Source organism: Cyprinus carpio, chromosome A18 (genome assembly GCF_018340385.1).
Source record: "Cyprinus carpio isolate SPL01 chromosome A18, ASM1834038v1, whole genome shotgun sequence".
NCBI classification, from domain to species: Eukaryota; Metazoa; Chordata; class Actinopteri; order Cypriniformes; family Cyprinidae; genus Cyprinus; species Cyprinus carpio.
The window spans coordinates 13,944,135-13,962,609 of NC_056589.1; the positions used below are offsets into that span (position 1 = coordinate 13,944,135).

General features: G+C 35.5%; 1 protein-coding gene across 1 annotated transcript; it reads right to left on the bottom strand.

Moving 5' to 3' along the window:
- Positions 1-427: 427 nt before the first annotated feature.
- LOC109086202 (protein SON-like) lies at positions 428-9,203 on the bottom strand. The gene is made up of 12 exons (XM_042775809.1): positions 9,155-9,203; positions 5,103-5,298; positions 4,856-4,969; positions 4,710-4,760; positions 4,566-4,619; positions 4,340-4,429; positions 4,147-4,227; positions 1,422-1,505; positions 1,217-1,300; positions 1,012-1,095; positions 749-921; positions 428-481 (listed from the first exon to the last, which is right to left on the bottom strand). The coding sequence occupies exons 2-12, from the start codon at positions 5,293-5,295 to the stop codon at positions 428-430; spliced, it is 1,062 nt and encodes a 353-aa protein (XP_042631743.1). The 5' UTR covers positions 5,296-5,298; positions 9,155-9,203.
- Positions 9,204-18,475: the final 9,272 nt, after the last annotated feature.

Consider the following 18,475-nt stretch of genomic DNA (forward strand, 5'->3'; position numbering starts at 1 on the left):
GAAATTTACATATTGGACCTTTAAGTTGAATTCCTAAAATTAATTGACTTTTCCACTATTCTAATTTGAGAAGCACCTGTATAAACATGAAAAAATGCAGTTACCTTTTACCACAGAGTAAAGAACGGTATCCTGGAAGGCTTTTTTCTCACTGCGACCCCGCCCCTTCATGTTGAAAGCAGCCATTAGGCTGTTGGTGAAAAGCCTGAGAAAACATGCAGAAAATCATATAGTGAGGTCAACGCCTACATTCTACAAATATTCCTTTATGCTTGCATTATTCCTAATCAATCATCTCTTTCTGCATTTATGCTTTTCTATGTGCTAAGAGGAGGGCAAACAGAGCAGGCAATGAGTAAAAAATTTACTGCATAATTACATTCTATATTCTGAGCATGTGACAGTTGTTTAATACCTGTCCATTACTTTATGGGACGCAGTCTTTGTTATTCCTCCCTCCCACCTTTGAGAGCTGGGACACCTGTACATGACACATGAAAAGCCACTCAATACATTATGAATAAACCAATGGTGTTGTAAATATACTGATTGTTGCCAGATTGAGCTTAAATGGGAACTAGTCATGTTGACTCATCCATACAATAACACATCCTATAAAGCTGTGTGCATGTTAACAGATGCTGCGAAAAGCATATTTTTTGCACAATATATATAATTTAGACTTTTTGGAGACTTAGAGGTCTAGTCTTATTGACACAGTTTAGTCCAATTTCTGTAGAAATCATACCCTTTGTTCCCAGAGGTTGCGTTCCTTGAGACGTGCCTCTTCTTCAGCAAAATCTTCAAAGGTTTCTAGCCTAGCAACATGGACAGCAGAATTCAGCGGCTCATAATGCCTTCCGACTCTTTTTATCTCATCAAGAAGTTCAACTAGCTTTCCAAGCACTGACTTCTGGTATTCTGTGGAAGAAAATACATTACTTTATTTATTTTTGTGACTTTATGATTATTAAAGAATCATACAATAATAAATATTGACCATGGACGTACTAGCTTGAGACATGGGGAATAAGCCTCTCTCGGACGGTGATGGCATTTGAACTCCACGCTGAGGTGTGCGAGAACGCCTAGATCCTGAAAAAAAACAAAAAGTTGAAGCTCATTAAAATTTAAAGACAGCTGCTCCTGCAATAATGTCAATAAGTGAGGTAGGAGAATTGACAACTATGAAGAATGCAACTGATCATGGACTCACTGGATGAGGATGCCCGACCTTTTCTGCTCCCGGACTGTGATGGCTTTCGAACTCCACGCTGAGGTGTGCGAGAACGCCTAGATCCTGAAAAAAATAAATAAGTTGAAGCTCATTAAAATTTAAAAACAGCTGCTCCTGCAATAATGTCAATAAGTGAAGTAGGAGAATTGACAACTATGAAGAATGCAACTGATCATGGACTCACTGGATGAGGATGCCCGACTCTTTCTGCTCCCGGACTGTGATGGCTTTCGAACTCCACGCTGAGGTGTGCGAGAACGCCTAGATCCTGAAAAATTAAAAAAACAGCATTGAAGCTCATTGAAATTGTTTTTAAAGACAGCTGCTCCTGCAATAATGTCAATAAGTGAGGTAGGAGAATTGACAACTATGAAGATTGCAACTGATCATGGACTCACTGGATGAGGATGCCCGACCTTTTCTGCTCCCGGACTGTGATTGCTTTCGAACTCCATGCTGAGGTGTGCGATAACCCATAGATCCTAAAAAAAATTTATTAAATAAAAAACAGCATTGAAGCTCATTAAAATCATTTTTTAAAGACAGCTGCTCCTGCAATAATGTCAATAAGTGAGGTAGGAGAATTAACAACTATGAAGAATGAAATTAATCATGGACTCACTGGATGAGGATGCCCGACTCTTTCTGCTCCCGGACTGTGATGGCTTTCGAACTCCATGCTGAGGTGTGCAAGAACCCATAGATCCTAAAAAAAAATTAAATGAAAAACAGCATTGAAGCTCATTGAAATCGTTTTTAAAGACAGCTATCCTTTTTAAAGACTCACTGGATGAGGACGCCCGACTTTTTGGGACTTTAGCTCACCCACAGTAACACCCACAGATACATAAATCTATAAATACACTCCCTTAAAGGAACACCCCGACTTTTTGGGACTTTAGCTTATTCACAGTATCCCCCAGAGTTAGATAAGTCCATACATACCTTTTTCATTTCTGTGCGTTCTGTAAGTGTTATTTGACGCACCCACCGCTAGCCTAGCTTAGCACAAAGACTGGATGTGAATGGATAATGCTAGCATAGTAATCCCAATAAGTGACAAAATAATGCAAACATTTTCCTATTTACATGTTGTGATCTGTATAGTCACAGCGTGTACAAATAACAAGGCTATATGAGACAGAGACCATTTTTAATCGTATAAATACTGGGAACTATATTCTCAATAGGCGTAGGAGCACAGCTTACGTTACTTGGGCGGAGTGGCTACTTGGGCGGAGTGATTAGCGCAGCACACGAGACGCCCTGTTGATGGTTCCGTAAACAAAACAAACGTGACTAACTAGCTAGACGTGACTCGTGATCATGGCTGACTTTGAGGAATTGTCAGACTCAGAGTAATTTTACTGTGTATCAAACCAAGATCCAGAACCATATAGTTTTGAGCCAGGATACACAGACGAGGAGTTACAAAGTGCTGTAGAACACTCATCTCATCCTGATTAATAATTATCACAGAAAATGTATAAAGAATTATTACAGGAATTGATTATATTTGAAATGCAATTTATTACAGCTGACCAAATATATTCAACAGCATATAATACAGTAATGTTAGATAATTGCATTACAATAGCCAAGAATATGGGGAAAGTAATAGCAAAAGGCAAATAGTTTTTGCACAATGAACCCACAGACAGTAACGTTAGCCTACTATTTCACAAACATTTTCTCAAAAAAGAAAACTGCCCATCCCCCTCCAATTCATTAGCAAGTTGAATGTATTAGTCCTGAGAGTTACATTTAGCGCCGCTCAATTTGTTATTGAGCGATACAGTGTGTTCACGACAACACAATAATAACAATAAAGGGGATACACGGAGCCCCTATTCACGTAATAGTGTCACTACTAAGGTTATATTACATTAGCATGGCACTGTTACAGTATGGCTAATGTTAGTCATCTCAAAACATAACGGAACACTCACCGCAGCAACAGGTGATCCAATTTGTCCTGTCTTTATTGGGATGGCTGTATCCTTTAGCACACGTTTCATGGTCCGTGTGGCAAATTGCATTTTTTCAAAATAGTCGTCTAAAGTAAAATGTTCAGAGCAAAACGAAATACTTCGTGATGGTGTTTACAGGTGTGTTTGGAACTATACCCAGAACAAGTAGCCATCGATTCATCAGGTCAGCGTTTTTGGTTGGAATTCTATGAAACATCACAGTATTACCTAGTCTCCCCTGTTTATTATCGCAGCTCTTTACAATACAGCGAACACCCATGACTGTACACTATAAATGTACTATCTATAAATTGCTGACTCTATTACTCCAACTCTGAGCGAACTCTCTGCTCCTCACCACGGCGCGTCTCGAGTGCTGCGCTAATCACTCCGCCCAAGTAGCCACTCCGCCCAAGAAACGTAAGCTGTGCTCCTACGCCTAGTGAGAATATAGTTCCCAGTATTTATACGATTAAAAATGGTCTCTGTCTCATATAGCCTTGTTATTTGTACACGCTGTGACTATACAGATCACAACATGTAAATAGGAAAATGTTTGCATTATTTTGTCACTTATTGGGATTACTATGCTAGCATTATCCATTCACATCCAGTCTTTGTGCTAAGCTAGGCTAGCGGTGGGTGCGTCAAATAACACTTACAGAACGCACAGAAATGAAAAAGGTATGTATGGACTTATCTAACTCTGGGGGATACTGTGAATCTATCTACAATCTCAATTAGGAGTGTCAATGGTCCATTTAAAAAAAAAAAAAAAAAAAAAAAAATGCGTTGAAGCTCAATGAAATCGTTTTTTTGCTCCTGCAATAATGTCAATGAGTGAGGTAGGAGAATTGACAACTATGAAGAATGAAATTGATCATGGACATGAAAAAGAAAATGTACTAGCCAATTTAAAAAAATTTTTTACTGACTTACTGGCTGACTCTGGACTAAATGCTTCTGATGATTCAGACCTTGTGGGTGAACGGTGATGCGTTGGACAAGAACATCCAGAAACTGAAAAAGGAACAGGAATGGTTGAAACACTTTGTTTTGAACCCAGACTTAAAAATACTTTATATTCCATTTGCATTGTGAGCAAGTAGAATAAATAAAAACATGAAATTACTGTCTGAAGATGCAGGACTCCCTGGTTGTCTAATGGTGGTGTTAGCCAGTTCTGGGGGTGCAGGTAACTCGAGCAGCATTGCATTTTGTCCTGTGGTTGTTAAAAGAAATTCCAAAACCAGAAGCAGTACAGCAACTTAAATGACAGAAAAACTCATATTGCCAACCATTCCCTGAAGTTTGATGACTGAATTATACCACTGGACCAGCCCAGCTATTTTACTCACCCTTATGTGAGAGCTTAATCTTTGGTGGAGGAACCGGAAGCAACACTGTATCCTCTAGACAAGAACATGCACAATGAAATTAATCACAGTAAGATAACGATGAATACTAATACAGTTTACACAAACAACTTAAACTGTACTCACCCTTTTTCTTGTCTGGCAAGGACTCATCCTCCTCAGGAGACAAATCCGACCCTGCCAATATTATATTTGTCACTTATGATATGTGATTGTTTACATTATACGCTCATTGTTTAATGCATGTCCTTAAATAGGACCAAATAAATTACCTTGAACATAATCTTCAAATTTCCTTCTTTTCTTCATTCTCTTTTGACTGACTGTGTCCTCCTCTTCGGTTTGAGCTGAGGTGTAATTATATTTTTCACACTCCTGTCGGCTTACTAAAAATCAAGAATGAAAACAAACACTACTAACGATAGTAATACGTATTCGAGTATTATAGTATTGTAACTAAAAAAATTAAATTAAAATTAAAAAAAGCAAGAAATAACATTCAAAATATTTTTTTTTCACCTGATGTCACTTTGACTTTAACAAATTCAAAGCTTAACCAGTCCTCTTGTGGTTGTAAAAGGCGCTTATGTGCCACAGACACGTTTTTTAGAGGCCATCGCACCACTTTGGTCTCTGTGTCAATCCAGTTCAATGGCAAAACTCCTTCCATCTGCTTCCCATTCTCCACCCAAACAGCCCGTGCGTATACCATTGCCTGAAACACAATTAGATTATTTAATTTAGAACTACACATTTCCTTTTCTACATGATGCTAACAGTGCACTACTATTTTGAATAATAGTAAATATTACATACTTTATTTGTGTTCATTTCCTGTGCTCCATTCCATGGAGGAGAGGAAAAAGGACATACCCTTGTTCACAAGGGAGACAAGCAACCTTCCGGTAAAGGTCTTTGGTTTGCAATAACTTTGTCTTTGTCCGTTTTCTTTGAACATAGACTATATTCAATAGCCTTGACTCACATGGCTTCTTAAAAAAGTCTCTTGTGTCCTTTTGGCTCAGCACATCACATACCAAAGTTCCATCTTGCCTTTTTTCCTTCACAAATGCAAAATTTTCATTGTGAAGCATAAAGCAGTGGTCTTTATCTTTGGTTGATATATAAAATGACCTTGTCTCTTGAGGCTTGTTGATGCCTTTCTTTGCATTTTCAATCTCACTCATCCGCTTTGTTACTTGAGCGATTGGATTGTGGCTATTTTTGACCAATTTTTTTATTACTTGCAGATGATTTTCGAATGGGAAACATGAGATGTCATTTAGTGAACAGTTGAAGCGAGAAGCATCTTCATGCAGATGCAACAGGCAGTGCACATTGTAGACTGCAAATGTTTTTCCATAAAGGTCATCACACCTTTTAACGAAGTATTTTAGAAGCTCCTCAGCATATGCAATATATGAACGTCGTGTGTTCTCATCAGAGCTCAGCAGGATTGACAGAGCCACTGTCAATGTCAAAAAGTGAGTATACACTTCACGTGAAACTACATTTCGAAGAACATTTGGTCCAGTATATAAAACAAACTGTCGAAATTCAGTGGCTTTCCATCTATCCAGTTCCCTCAAACCCCTGGGCTGCCTTGCAAATTCGCTTGGCATGGATCCATTCAGCTTGTTTAGTTTTTCTGAGATCTCATCTTTTTGTCTTGCAGATAGCCGGCACACTTTTGGACCCCGAGACAAAAAGACTAGTACACGTTTTACTACTCCTAAACAAATCAAATGCATATAGTCTAACACAAAAGAGCTCACGCAAGGTATGCCTGCATCAATAAGTGGGCTTTTTATAGTCTGGTGATCTTCATACAGTACTTGACTGAACTCCTCGTCTGTTCTTGCTCTAAAGCTCTCATGACTGTTAAAAACCACTCTACCTTCCCACGATCCTTTGGCCAAACACCTTTCACAGCTGGAGTACCCATTGTGGTTTTTTATGCACTTTAAAAATGATCTTGCTGGTGCATCACATATAAAGGCCTTAAGGCTGATAGCATAAAGTTGACCTTCATACTCCATCCCAACAGCTTTGAGATGCTGAAACTCTTCCAAAAGGTCTTTGACAAAATCATCCAAAGGACTTGGCTTTGCTGTTCCACAGAAAAGTGCAACAATGAAAGGATCAAAATTGTGAAACTGTGCCAATATGGGCCAAAATTGAACACTGTTTGATTTAAAAAGTGGTACGCCATCAATGTTCACACACAACTCAACAAGGTTTTGTGAAAAGGATTGGCACTGTGCAATCTTTAGTTTAATGCCTTGTTCTAAACCATAATAAATGTACTGCCCATTACATCTAGAAAGACATTCAATGGTTTTGGGGGTTGAAAGGAGGGTGCGTGCATCCTTTGGCAGCTGGTGCCCATGTCTACGTAGGATGCCTAGTAGCTCATTCAATGACGTTTGAGTGATTGAATTACTTGTTGACCAAGTCCTTAAATCACAGCCAATATCTGGTGTATCACTGTCAGGGTGTAAGCTCAGGATTTCAGGCTCAGAGTCAGAGGATTCTACATGCTCTGTGTATCCATAATCGGATTCGTTATCTTGTACAACTTCTTGAAGTCCATCACCATCACTTCTATCACTTGGTAGCGAATGAATATCAAGGTCGTCATCACTATCCAACTGAGCAATGGCATTAACTTCTGCTTTTCTTTTTCTCTCCACTTCTTAAGTATGTCATATCTGCAACAGTAATATAAGTGTATGTTGACATTGTACATTTTTGAAATTGATTTGATTTTTAAACATTATAAACAAAGTTTTATAGTGTTTGCTAATTATAGGAGGTACATTTATGTGCAGACATCATGATGCTTGCCTCAATTTAAATAGTGTAATCCTGGATTCTCTCAAGGACTGCCAACGTTTTGTAAGGATATCTTTCTTGTAATAATATTAAGTAATATTTGTGGTTCTTGAGATCAGTTTAATTCTCCATTCTCAAATATTTTGATAGAAATTTCACAAATATATTAATTATATAAATAATTGGTTTAAATAATGTCAAATATACAAAATTCTTTTAGTGATTTTTTTTTATATAACTAAATTTTAGAAAAATGTATATGTTCAACTCAAACAATCAAGTAAATGATATTCAGAGCTTTTCTTAATTTAATAAAGTTAATTATTACTGAGATACTTTCTAAGCCACTGAATATTTTTTTTAGAGTGTGTACTGTAGAGAAAATGCAAATGCATATCAAGCTGCTCTGTCACAACCATGGCGACCAGAGTCCTGAACAGGTCCATTTTTGAAGTTCAGCACCAGATCCAACCCGTCACCCGTGATATCAAAATTTTAATCCGCACCCACCCAGAGTCAGACCCGTTAATATTTGGCCCGTTACCTGACCCATACAAAATCCTTCCAATTAAAGTGCTTTATTTTTATTTATTTATCCAGTTAAAATGTTGTTGTTGTTTGTTGGCTCAGTCTGAACATGTTGAACAATGATTATTAAATCAAACAACAATATGGTTTATTTTCAAAACGCTATAAATCCATACTTAAAAAAAAAAAAAAAAAAAAAAAACGCTATAAATCCTTTTGTTTTTTCAAAAAATTGTCTTTTAAAAAATGTCTTTTGTCTTTTCCTCATTAATGCGAACACGGAAAATAAATGTTACGTGACCATTCTCCATTACAGACATGAATTTCTCATTGCAGTATTTTACATATTCATAATCATTACTTTTGCTGCTACGTTTACATGAACGCATCACTACAGCACCGAAAAAAAGAAAAAGAAAAAGAGAGAGAATAAGATTTGTTTGACTCATTTTGAGGAATTAAAGTTATATGAACAAACATCTGTTAATAGTTCACCGAATTCTGATTAGTCGAGAGGATTTATCCGTTTAGGCTAAAAAAGAAATCTTGCAGTAGCCTACATTTTAAACAAGGATTTGGCATGACACGTTGATGGAGCAAAAATTATATGACAATGTTTTTTTTTTTTTTATGGCGTTTTGGAAAAGAGCTCTTCAAGCACATATTTTTCATCTGTTACTACCCGCCCGCATCCTCGCCTAAAATGGCGGCGCCTTCGCGGAGTGAAACGCGTGACGTCTCATTCTCAATCTTGAACACCATCTAGCTAACAATGGGGTTTTTGTGCTTTCTAGCTTGAAGAAAAAACACAAAACTAAACACTTAGCCGTACAGCTAAATTCTATCAGTTAAGTTAGACAACCTAGCTGAGGTAACGTTGTAAAGGAAGTTTATAAATAGCATAAACAAAGCTAAAATTTATTAACCTGGATATCTACCTCGATATAACATAACTAAGTTACAAAATAATCACAAAACAGTTAAACCTTAATGGCTTATTAATATCCGCATTTGGGTAATTTATTAGCTAAGTGTCCATCCGTGTGGTGTGGCTGTGGACACTCATGGTAGCCGAATGTCTAGCTAGCTACTGCTACAGTAATTACGTTTACAATAAAAAAAGTCAGGTTTGGTTGAAATAAGGTAAACGTTTATAACGTTACACTTATTTTGCTATCATATCTAATTATTTTGTCATAGCTACTTACTTTACACAGCTTTCTGAGTCGTGAAGAGCTTTCTGGAATCTGGCGGTTGGCTGGGCTTTTTTCGCGCCACATTCACGCGCCTCTCTTCGCTTCTTCTTCTTTCGGTTTTATGGCGGTTGGCAACTATCTTTAATGGTGCATTACCGCCACCTGGTGGGGTGGGGTAATTTATGGCAATGTATGAATCCTCATTGCACCTCAATCGCAGTTTCAATGTGTTTTTTATAACTTTTGACGGAATATGTAAAACTCTTTACATTATTTAAGATAATAATGAACATGGTTTGGTAATTTGTTTTCTCCGTTGTTTTAGCATGCATAACAGATTATCTAGCTGTCTTTAGATTATCAGTTGAAAACATGATCAGTTGAAAACCACGTAGTCAAAGAGTCCAGCCTAAACTACTTAGTTGAAATCACGTCGTAAACCATCCAAGGCGGACCGACTTATTTTCAACCATATTTCAACGTTGAAAGACGGTAATTGTTTAATGGGCAGACTGTCTTTTTGTCTTTTTTTGCAGAAACGCGTGTTTTACACTGGACATCTATTTATGCTTTGGAGCTGTAAGTTTTGTACATTCGCTTCAGGAAATCAAAGGATTCTAATTAGACATTATAAAGTTAAGCATGGACAATATGGAAGGTCTTGCCATATTCCATGTATATACTTAGAATGCCCTTGTTCATTTAGAACTCATGTGGCCTTAAAATGTCACTTAGTTTCTCAACATAGTTTGGTGTAGTTAACTTTGGATGAGGCGAGTAAATCTTGAGAGTAATCTTGATGATGATGTCGATGAGGATTCCGTTAAACAGAGTCTTGAATCACATTGTTCTTGCGAATGCAAACTGTCTTTCATGTATATAAATCCTGCTATTCAAGAAATAGCGGAAGAGCTTTATCAAATAAGTCTTTTAGCTCAAGATTCCTCTAAGAGGTCAGTTAGAAGTGTTCTACAACAGCACTAGATGGCACTGTCCTGACTTTGATGTCTGAAATTATTCAGAAAACAAATCCATTCGATTCACTTTTCAAGAACAAGTCCATTGAGCACAAATCATAAAAGGGTTAGCATTTTATAAAGAAAATTATACCGTTATCGAACCTACTGAGTATGTCTTAGATGGTGCAAGAAATAGAAAGTCCATTTATTTTATGTACCAATTTTAAAAATTCTTACCGAGTTGCTTAATCGAGATGAAGTTCTAGATAAAAGTTCTCCAAGAACCTACCAGCTCAAGCTCACAAACTGGTCAGTATAGATCATTTTTATGACAGTTTGTATTACAAGAGAATCATCTTTTTTGCTGGGGAAGAATTCCACGTTTCCTTGGGGTTGTATGTCGATGATTTCGAAATTGGTAACCCTCTTGGTACCTGCCCATTAACTATACAGGTCATCATTGTCTTCGATTTATCTTGCGACCTTATGTTACAGTAGTGATGTCAAACTCTTTGGATATGAAAGAGATTCTAGAGCCTCTGGTTAAAGATATTGAGCTGCTAGAAAACCAGGGTGTTTTATGTTCAGAGACTTGGTGCAAGCGTACTGGGACAATACAGTATGTATCCTCTGATAACCTTGGGAGCACATTCTATAGCTGGGTTCCAGGAAAGTTTTTAACACTCAGAAGGATGTTGTAGATTTTTTGCTTAGCGAGTCGTGAGGACATATAGAGTCATGAGGTGAGAACTGGATTGTTCCCTCTAAGAACTCAACAGTCTATTGATGCTTGTGTGTCTAAACTACAGTGCACTGAAAATCTGTCCAATGTTGATGGAGTAAAGCAAGACTGTGTCCTGAACAAACTGTCCATCATTTTCAAACTACTAAAGGATTCCCTCCAGACTTTTTACATGATTTATTAGAGGGCATTGTTCTAGTCGAACTGAGTATTTGTTTGTATGCTTTGATTTCTGACAAATTTTCACATTAGATGAACTCAACGGTGTGATTCAGAAATTCCCTTACAAATTCTCAGACAGAGTTAATCAACCTCAGAAAATTCCAATGACTTTTCATGCCAAAAGAACAATTGGGGGTAACTGTCATGAAAATTGGACTCTGTTACATTTGCTCCCCCTAATGATTAGTCATTTTGTTCCTGAGTATCACAAGGCATGGGGCATTCTCATGAAATTTAAAAGACATTGTTGAACTTTTTTTCCAAGTTCCAAGTTCACAACCGAGTCACTCTGCTACCTGGAATGTAAAATCTCTGACCACAGGAAGTTAGTCCACGAGGTTTTTCCCAGATTTCATACTACACCACAAAACATCACTATTTAGAACACTATCCACATCTTATTCAGTGCTTTGGTCCTGTGCTGGACTTTTGGACCAACCGTTTTGAAGCAAAACATATAGTTTCTTCAAAAAAGTTGTGCGGTGCGAGATGTCAACAAATTTAAAAACATTCTCTTCACACTTGCCTCGCAACACCAGCTCCTTCTTGCTTACCATCTTAAATCATCTTGTATCTTCAAGCCAGCGTTAGAGGTGTCATGTTGAAAGTGTTTTCTCTGGACATTTTGGAGTTCTATGTCAAGACAGCTATTCAAACGAAATACAATTCTGTGGAGATACAGTAGGTGGCCATCCAAAACGTTACTTCTAAAACTAAACCGCCGCTCGTACCGCTGCCACGGCGTCTGCAAAGTGCATTTGCAGCTTTTTTGACCGCTGAGTGGCGCTTTAATCACAAGTTTTCAAACAAGCGCATCAAAGCACATTTTCGCGAATAGACGTCAGCTTTGCCTCACCGTTTTGTTATATTTGACTGCAGTCGGGGAAAATGAAAGGAAACACTTTAGGCTAGTTTAAAATATTTAATATTCACAGATGAAAGTTTATTACTTATGAAGATATTTGCGTTTCTTAGAACGAATTAAAGCAGGATAAAAATGTCAAACCCTATGAGCCTGTGCTTATATTTTCCTCTACACCATATTTTTAGATTTGACACATTTAAATACTGTGCAGTATTATTTATATAATATGAATTATGTGTTATATTATTCAAAAGAAATTTGTGGTTTTACTTTGCATCGGAGCATTAAGAAGTGTAGCCTATTGTGAGCTAGGCTTGCGTGTTTTATAAATTATTTTCTTTTATTTTAGTAAAACGTGAGGGACTGTATAATTTCGCTCCTATTATTTAGGCCTAATTAAAACAAGAAACGAATAAATTAAACCTGCACGATTTAGCTAAATCACTGAAACTCTAAAGAATGGACTGATTAATAAAACGTCCTCATGATTAAACTCAACAAGCCATTAATCAACAAAATACACACGTGTAAAAAAGAGCTTCATTAATTGACAACTTCAGTGATTTTAAATGGAGTCTTCTTTACTTGCTTTTCATATAATTTAAGTAAAAAATAAATAAATAAATGAAATAAATTGCAGCCGCATTTAAATGCAGGTTTGTACAATATTTGTCTACATTTTATCTTAATTAAAAATCTTGTTTGGTTTTATTTTGGATAATTGCATGTAAAAAAAAAATAATATTTACTTTGTAATGCATATGGAAAATGTGAATTATTCATATTCAGGTGTTTGTGCGAAAATTATTAATGCGCTTGACAGGGAGGCGCCCCCTCTCGATCACGTGATTTTTTCCTCCTAATAATGAAATAACTGAAAATCTGGGTGTCTCACATACATGAGAAATATATCTACAGAAAGCTTGAAATGTCTTTTAAACGAATCAATTCAAAACGCAAGCATTATGTAATCTGTGAAGGTTTCAAAACGCGCGCTAAAGCCGCGTTCATGTGGAGAGAGACAGCACTCTGAATTTCATCTTGCAGCCGACAAGAAAACATTTGTTTATTAATAAATAATTGAAATATCTCCTTTTTCATAATTATTAGGCTACTTCTGCCTGTGCTTTGTGACAAACTTGATGCATGTTCTTGAGCGCGGAATATATTAAGGCTCATTATGGTTTAGAGATGTAAATTTAATATAAACCTGCGATTACGTGAATATGACAAATGACCGACTAGTAACTAGAAAATCTTACGTGGGAGGCAGATCTATTAAATACCCTCTAGACATCTCTGTTAAAGTTTTTTAAAGCATTTTATATGTTTTGGTATAGATTCTTCTTTCAGAACGGTCTGTAACGGAGAGATGCCTTAACAATGATTTTCCCTCTGAAACACAAAAACGAAAATTTAAATAAATTGATATTTTATGTTTTGAAAATGGCCAACACTTCTCTGCAGATATTGTGCTTCTGGTTTGTGCATTTTAAATCACATAAAGTCTACCAAAATATAATGTCTCCCAAAACTCTGGTGTTTTTTTGTCACCTATAAAAAATGTTCATAGACGGATACTTTACTGATGTCTCTAGACTCTGTTTGGGATTTAGAAAAACTTAAAGAGATGGTTTAATATAGGCCCTATTGTTTATGAATAGGCTACATTCTGTGAAAATTTATATTTCACACTCTAAAAAAAATATTGTATGGACGCAAACAAAATAAAAACGGCTGATGCTCCACTCATGGCTCATAGTTCTGATTGGGCTCAACCCTCCCCCGCGCGTTTGAGACACGCTGCAGAGCAGAGTATGCGCAGTGCGTGTTATTCTGACTGGAGCAAGGAGAGGATTTTTTAAAAGTCGGAACGTCATGGTTTTCACTCGCTCCAGCACCGCTCCATCACGAGTACAAGTCATACCAATGGCCCATAATATAACTATATTTAGCAAGAATTCACATGATAAAACACATTTTAGCTATAACTTGATACACATAATCTCTCCGATCAGAAGACTATAATGACAGCAATAGTCGGAGCGTTACAGGCTAGTTCTCAAGGAGTTTGTCTGTTCCTTTTACTGATTATTTTCGGGTTAAAGCATGATTTAAACAGATACAGTACATTCACACACAATCGCTGTCGCAATAATGCATTCAACACAATGTAATCTTACAGTACTTCATCTGTATCTGATTTTGAATGAGCAGAAATCTGTAAGAAATGCATCGATCTGTAGATAAAATAACCGAAAATGTACTGTTATTTTCAATACAAACAAAATTTGCACAGCAGAAAGCAGCAATTGAAAAAACCTTTTAATGCTGACAATGTTATTAGTTTGGCGTTTGGTAGGGAAAAAAGTTTGCACACAATAGCCTAATCCCTTTTGAAACTGTCCTGTAATTTTATTTATTTATTTATTTATTTATTTATTTATTTATTTTATTTAATTTTTATAGGCTACATTATGAAAATAACATTTCAACTTTATACACGGAGCGAGTGCGGAGCATTGTTTCTGGTATCAGTGAGCGCGGAGCGAATTGATTATTAAATGCTCAAGCGCAGAGGGGAAATTGTATGATTGCATGATGGGCTAGAATTAAAAGTAAATAAATAAATAAAATAAAGGTCTTTCCAGCATTAAGGTAATAACGTTACTGCTTTTTTATTAATCATCTTGTCTCAGTTATAAATTTGACTGGTAAATGATAAAGAATTATATTAAAACTTGTCTTGAACAATTTCGTTGTCATTTGAATATTGGATTTTAAAGTAAGTAGGGAGGCAAAAAAAAAAAAAAAAAAAAAAAAATCGATTTAAATTGTAAAACGGATTGTTTTGTGAAAAAAAAATCGGGGATTTTTTTTAGGCCATAAGGCCTATCGCCCAGTCCTAATGCAACAGTTTGCATCTTTTTATTTTATTTTATTTGTTTATTTATTATTATTATTTATTTTATTTTTTTGGAGTTAAGGCACTTCCTCTGAAATTAAGTTATAATAACTAATAAACTTTATTGCGCTATACAGTAGTTAACATTTGAAGTTGATCAAACCTTTCTTTAAAGTTGTCCTAAAACCTGTTCTGCAAGTTTGATACCCTCATAAGGCACTGTCCATATGAAAGAGCAAGAGATTCACACCTTTATCTCGACCCCCACAAGCTAAACAGAACTACCCCCCCAACCCCCTCCAGCTGAACTGAATTCGGTCTGTTTTTGGCTGTGAGGAACGGTGTGTTGTTTACTGGGTTTGAAACATGCCCTGCACTCACAACCAGCAAGCCCTACTCTTTTTATTCATTATTTTCTCGCAGCCCATATTATTATTTTCACTAGACCAAAATTAATAACAAATTACAATTGATAATTAATCATTATTTTTGCGAAAATCATGTTATTTGTGAACGTAGGCGTTTGAGGAAGGCTTTAAGACCTTCACAGAGAGCGCGAGCTCTAACTGACCCAGCTTCACCGTCCGCGGTTTGATTTTACTAAATCAGTTTGAGGCGAATACAACTCATTGATGAGCCCAACATTTAGCAAGGTGGGAAAACATTCAGTCTACCTTGAAGGAAGACGCGTATTTCATTGAGCTAATATGCTGTTAAACAGAGATAAAAAAAAAAAAAAAAAAACCTAGTGTAGGCTATTTTTAAACTTGGATCTCATTACATTGAAGTAAAAATCCAAACACCAGAAGCAAAATACACTCTCAGTGTTCTTTCATTGAAAAGTATGTTAAAAAAATGCTTTATTGGCTAACGTTTTATAGACCTTCAGTTGTTATGCTTTAAAATCCCATGCCATTTGTAATTTCACAGTATTTTCACCTCCTAAATCACTAACCTTTAAAGTCACAATTCTATAATGGTCAAATTTACTCAGGCTGATGGCATTTTTTAATGACATTATTATTATTATTATTATTATTATTATTATTATTATTTAGAATAATTGTACCCTACATAAATAGGTGAAGCAAAACAAATATGACAAATATTTGGATCATCCCTTATTTTTTTCCCTTATTTTCTTAAAGAATAAACACTTATTTTCTACAAGAATAAACATGATAACATATTATTAATTCATCTAAATAATTTAAGCAATTAAAACCTTTTTTTTTAAACTTGAACTTCAATACTATTAAACTGACTTTAAAATCTCAAGGAGTTTATAAGTTAAAAAGGGTAAAATGTCACAGTGCATGTTAAATAGCCTAAATGAACTTGTGTTAACAATATAATTAGAACTAACAATATAATTAGATTTTTTTTTTTTTAATGAACAATTCCTGTATAAAATGGACAGCAACCTTTATATCAAAACATTTTTAATCCAGATGCAAAAAAAAAACAAAAACTGCGCACAAACTGAAAGTGCTGCACAAAGTCATTTCCAGATGCAAAAAAAAAACAAAAACTGGATAGCCTAGATTAGGCCCAGCCTCTGTTCCTAAGTATATAATAACTATAAAGTACTGTTAAACCCACAGTAACAACCGATTAATCGCCTATTTTCGTTTGCTGCGTTTTTTTTTTTTTTTTTTAAAACACGCTAAAAAAATAAATTACGTTTGTGAGAGTAAAAAATATATAAGTCATGTATAAGTTTCATTTTATTACTTTCAGAAATAATAATGGCTGGCCTAATAATGTTATAATGTCCAACAGGATATTTTTAGTTCCCTTAACTTTACAACAAAATCCTTTAAATTTAACAAATTAATCAGAGCAGAACAAGAATTAAAAAAAATATATAGTCTAATGGATAAATATAATTGGCAGCATATAATAATATAGGCTTAGCTATAACCAAACAAACAAAAAAATAAATGAATAATAATTTAAAGAGAAACATAAGGTAAGGTTGGGCTCTCTCATTCGGGAGAAATCCAAACGTTTCCATATTCGTGATGGTTGCCCATTGAAGCTTAACTATTATTCATGAGGTAAAATAGGCTTTGTAGTTCATGCGTGTTTCAGTATTGACGGAAAAAAAAATCATAATTAGCAATATGCCAAAGTGGACCCACTGATCCACACCGGATGGCACGGTGAACGACTGTTTCCAATGAACAACTGTTTCAAAAATGCAAAGTGTTAGCAGTTTGAAAATTCAAGAATAATAACAGAGTTAATAATAATTATTGCTAAAACTGCTGGACCGTTCTCTTTTCGGTCTGCATATGAAACCTGAAGATTTTTTTTTAAACCAAGAATGAACCGAAATGAAAAACAAGTTAGCTTTTTATCCGAGTATATATATATATATATACTAGTATATATATATATAATCGATATATATATCATATATCATTCATAGGCCTTATATATAATGACAGTTTAATAACAATAGCATGCATAAGATCCTTTGTGTTGTAAGGTCTTTCTTTTAATTTTTGATGAGTAGACTGTAGCCTAGACTATCCTACATTTTGAAATTAACGCTCACTGTAAACATTTTAATGGTTTTTAAAGAGATGTTACAATGTTATATCATAATGTTATTGTTGTTTTACTTACTTCTTTTATCTCATTTTACAATTACATTCATTTCGCAATCCGTCCCTTTGTGCGCCACCTGGCGGTAGTTTCCCGAATGATTTTAAAAAGACGCGACTGACTTGCAGTTAACACACCCCGGCGGTATTACCCATTCTGGTTGTCTACCTACTGTATTTGCTTTTGACTTTTTGTTTTATCTAACAGTAAGAGGGAGTGAAAGTCAGTTTACCCCTTTTGAAAACCCATGTCTTGATAATAACCTGTTTCATCAAACCCTAACTATCAGTGATGATTCAAAATAGACCGTAATTGTTGCCCAGCTCAGTTCAGGTCGTCTTCCAATTATGTCTGTGCAATCAGTTGATAGTATTGTCAAAAACCCAAGTTTATCCTCCATACAGTCACAATTTAAATACTTGATGTTCTGTAAATTGAACAGATCAAGAATAACACCTCTTATTTAGAAAAAAAAAGAAAAGAAAGGAAAAACAATAATATAATAAATGACTCTGTGGAGCAGGGATTATTTAGAAAGAAAAATTTGCACAGCAAAACTCATATTCAAGACTGACATCTAGAGGACATTCCAAGGAAAACCATTGTCAAGTAAGAAAATATGGACAAGTTGATATAAATAATATCTAAGCTATTATATATATATATATATATATACTAAATATTATATATATATATCTATATATAATTATATATATATATATATATAATATTCAGCATCTCAAAAAACACCCCTCCCCCCAACCCTAAAAAAGCTAAGGAAATCCCAAAGTTGGCATTACTTAACATTGATTAGAATATAGTGATGGGGCTGGTGACATTGATTTTCTAGGGATGCTCACTTAGCACCACCATGCTCTTTTAAAGCAAAACACCCCACACAAACTTCATCATAAATTAAGTACACTAAGAAATAGAGAAACAAGGAGGTGATGGGATCACTCTGAACATATGCCTTTTTTGTCTTTTAACTTTTATATCAGCAGCTTATTTCAGCAAACTCAAAACA

Excerpts from the sequence above, each read along its gene's own strand:
- LOC109086202 (XM_042775809.1), bottom strand. The coding sequence starts at position 5,295 with ATGGTATACGCACGGGCTGTTTGGGTGGAGAATGGGAAGCAGATGGAA. Across the intron at positions 4,620-4,709 it reads CTTGCCAGACAAGAAAAAGG|AGGATACAGTGTTGCTTCCG; the intron begins GTGAGTACAGTT and ends GTTCTTGTCTAG. Across the intron at positions 4,430-4,565 it reads GATTAAGCTCTCACATAAGG|GACAAAATGCAATGCTGCTC; the intron begins GTGAGTAAAATA and ends TAACAACCACAG.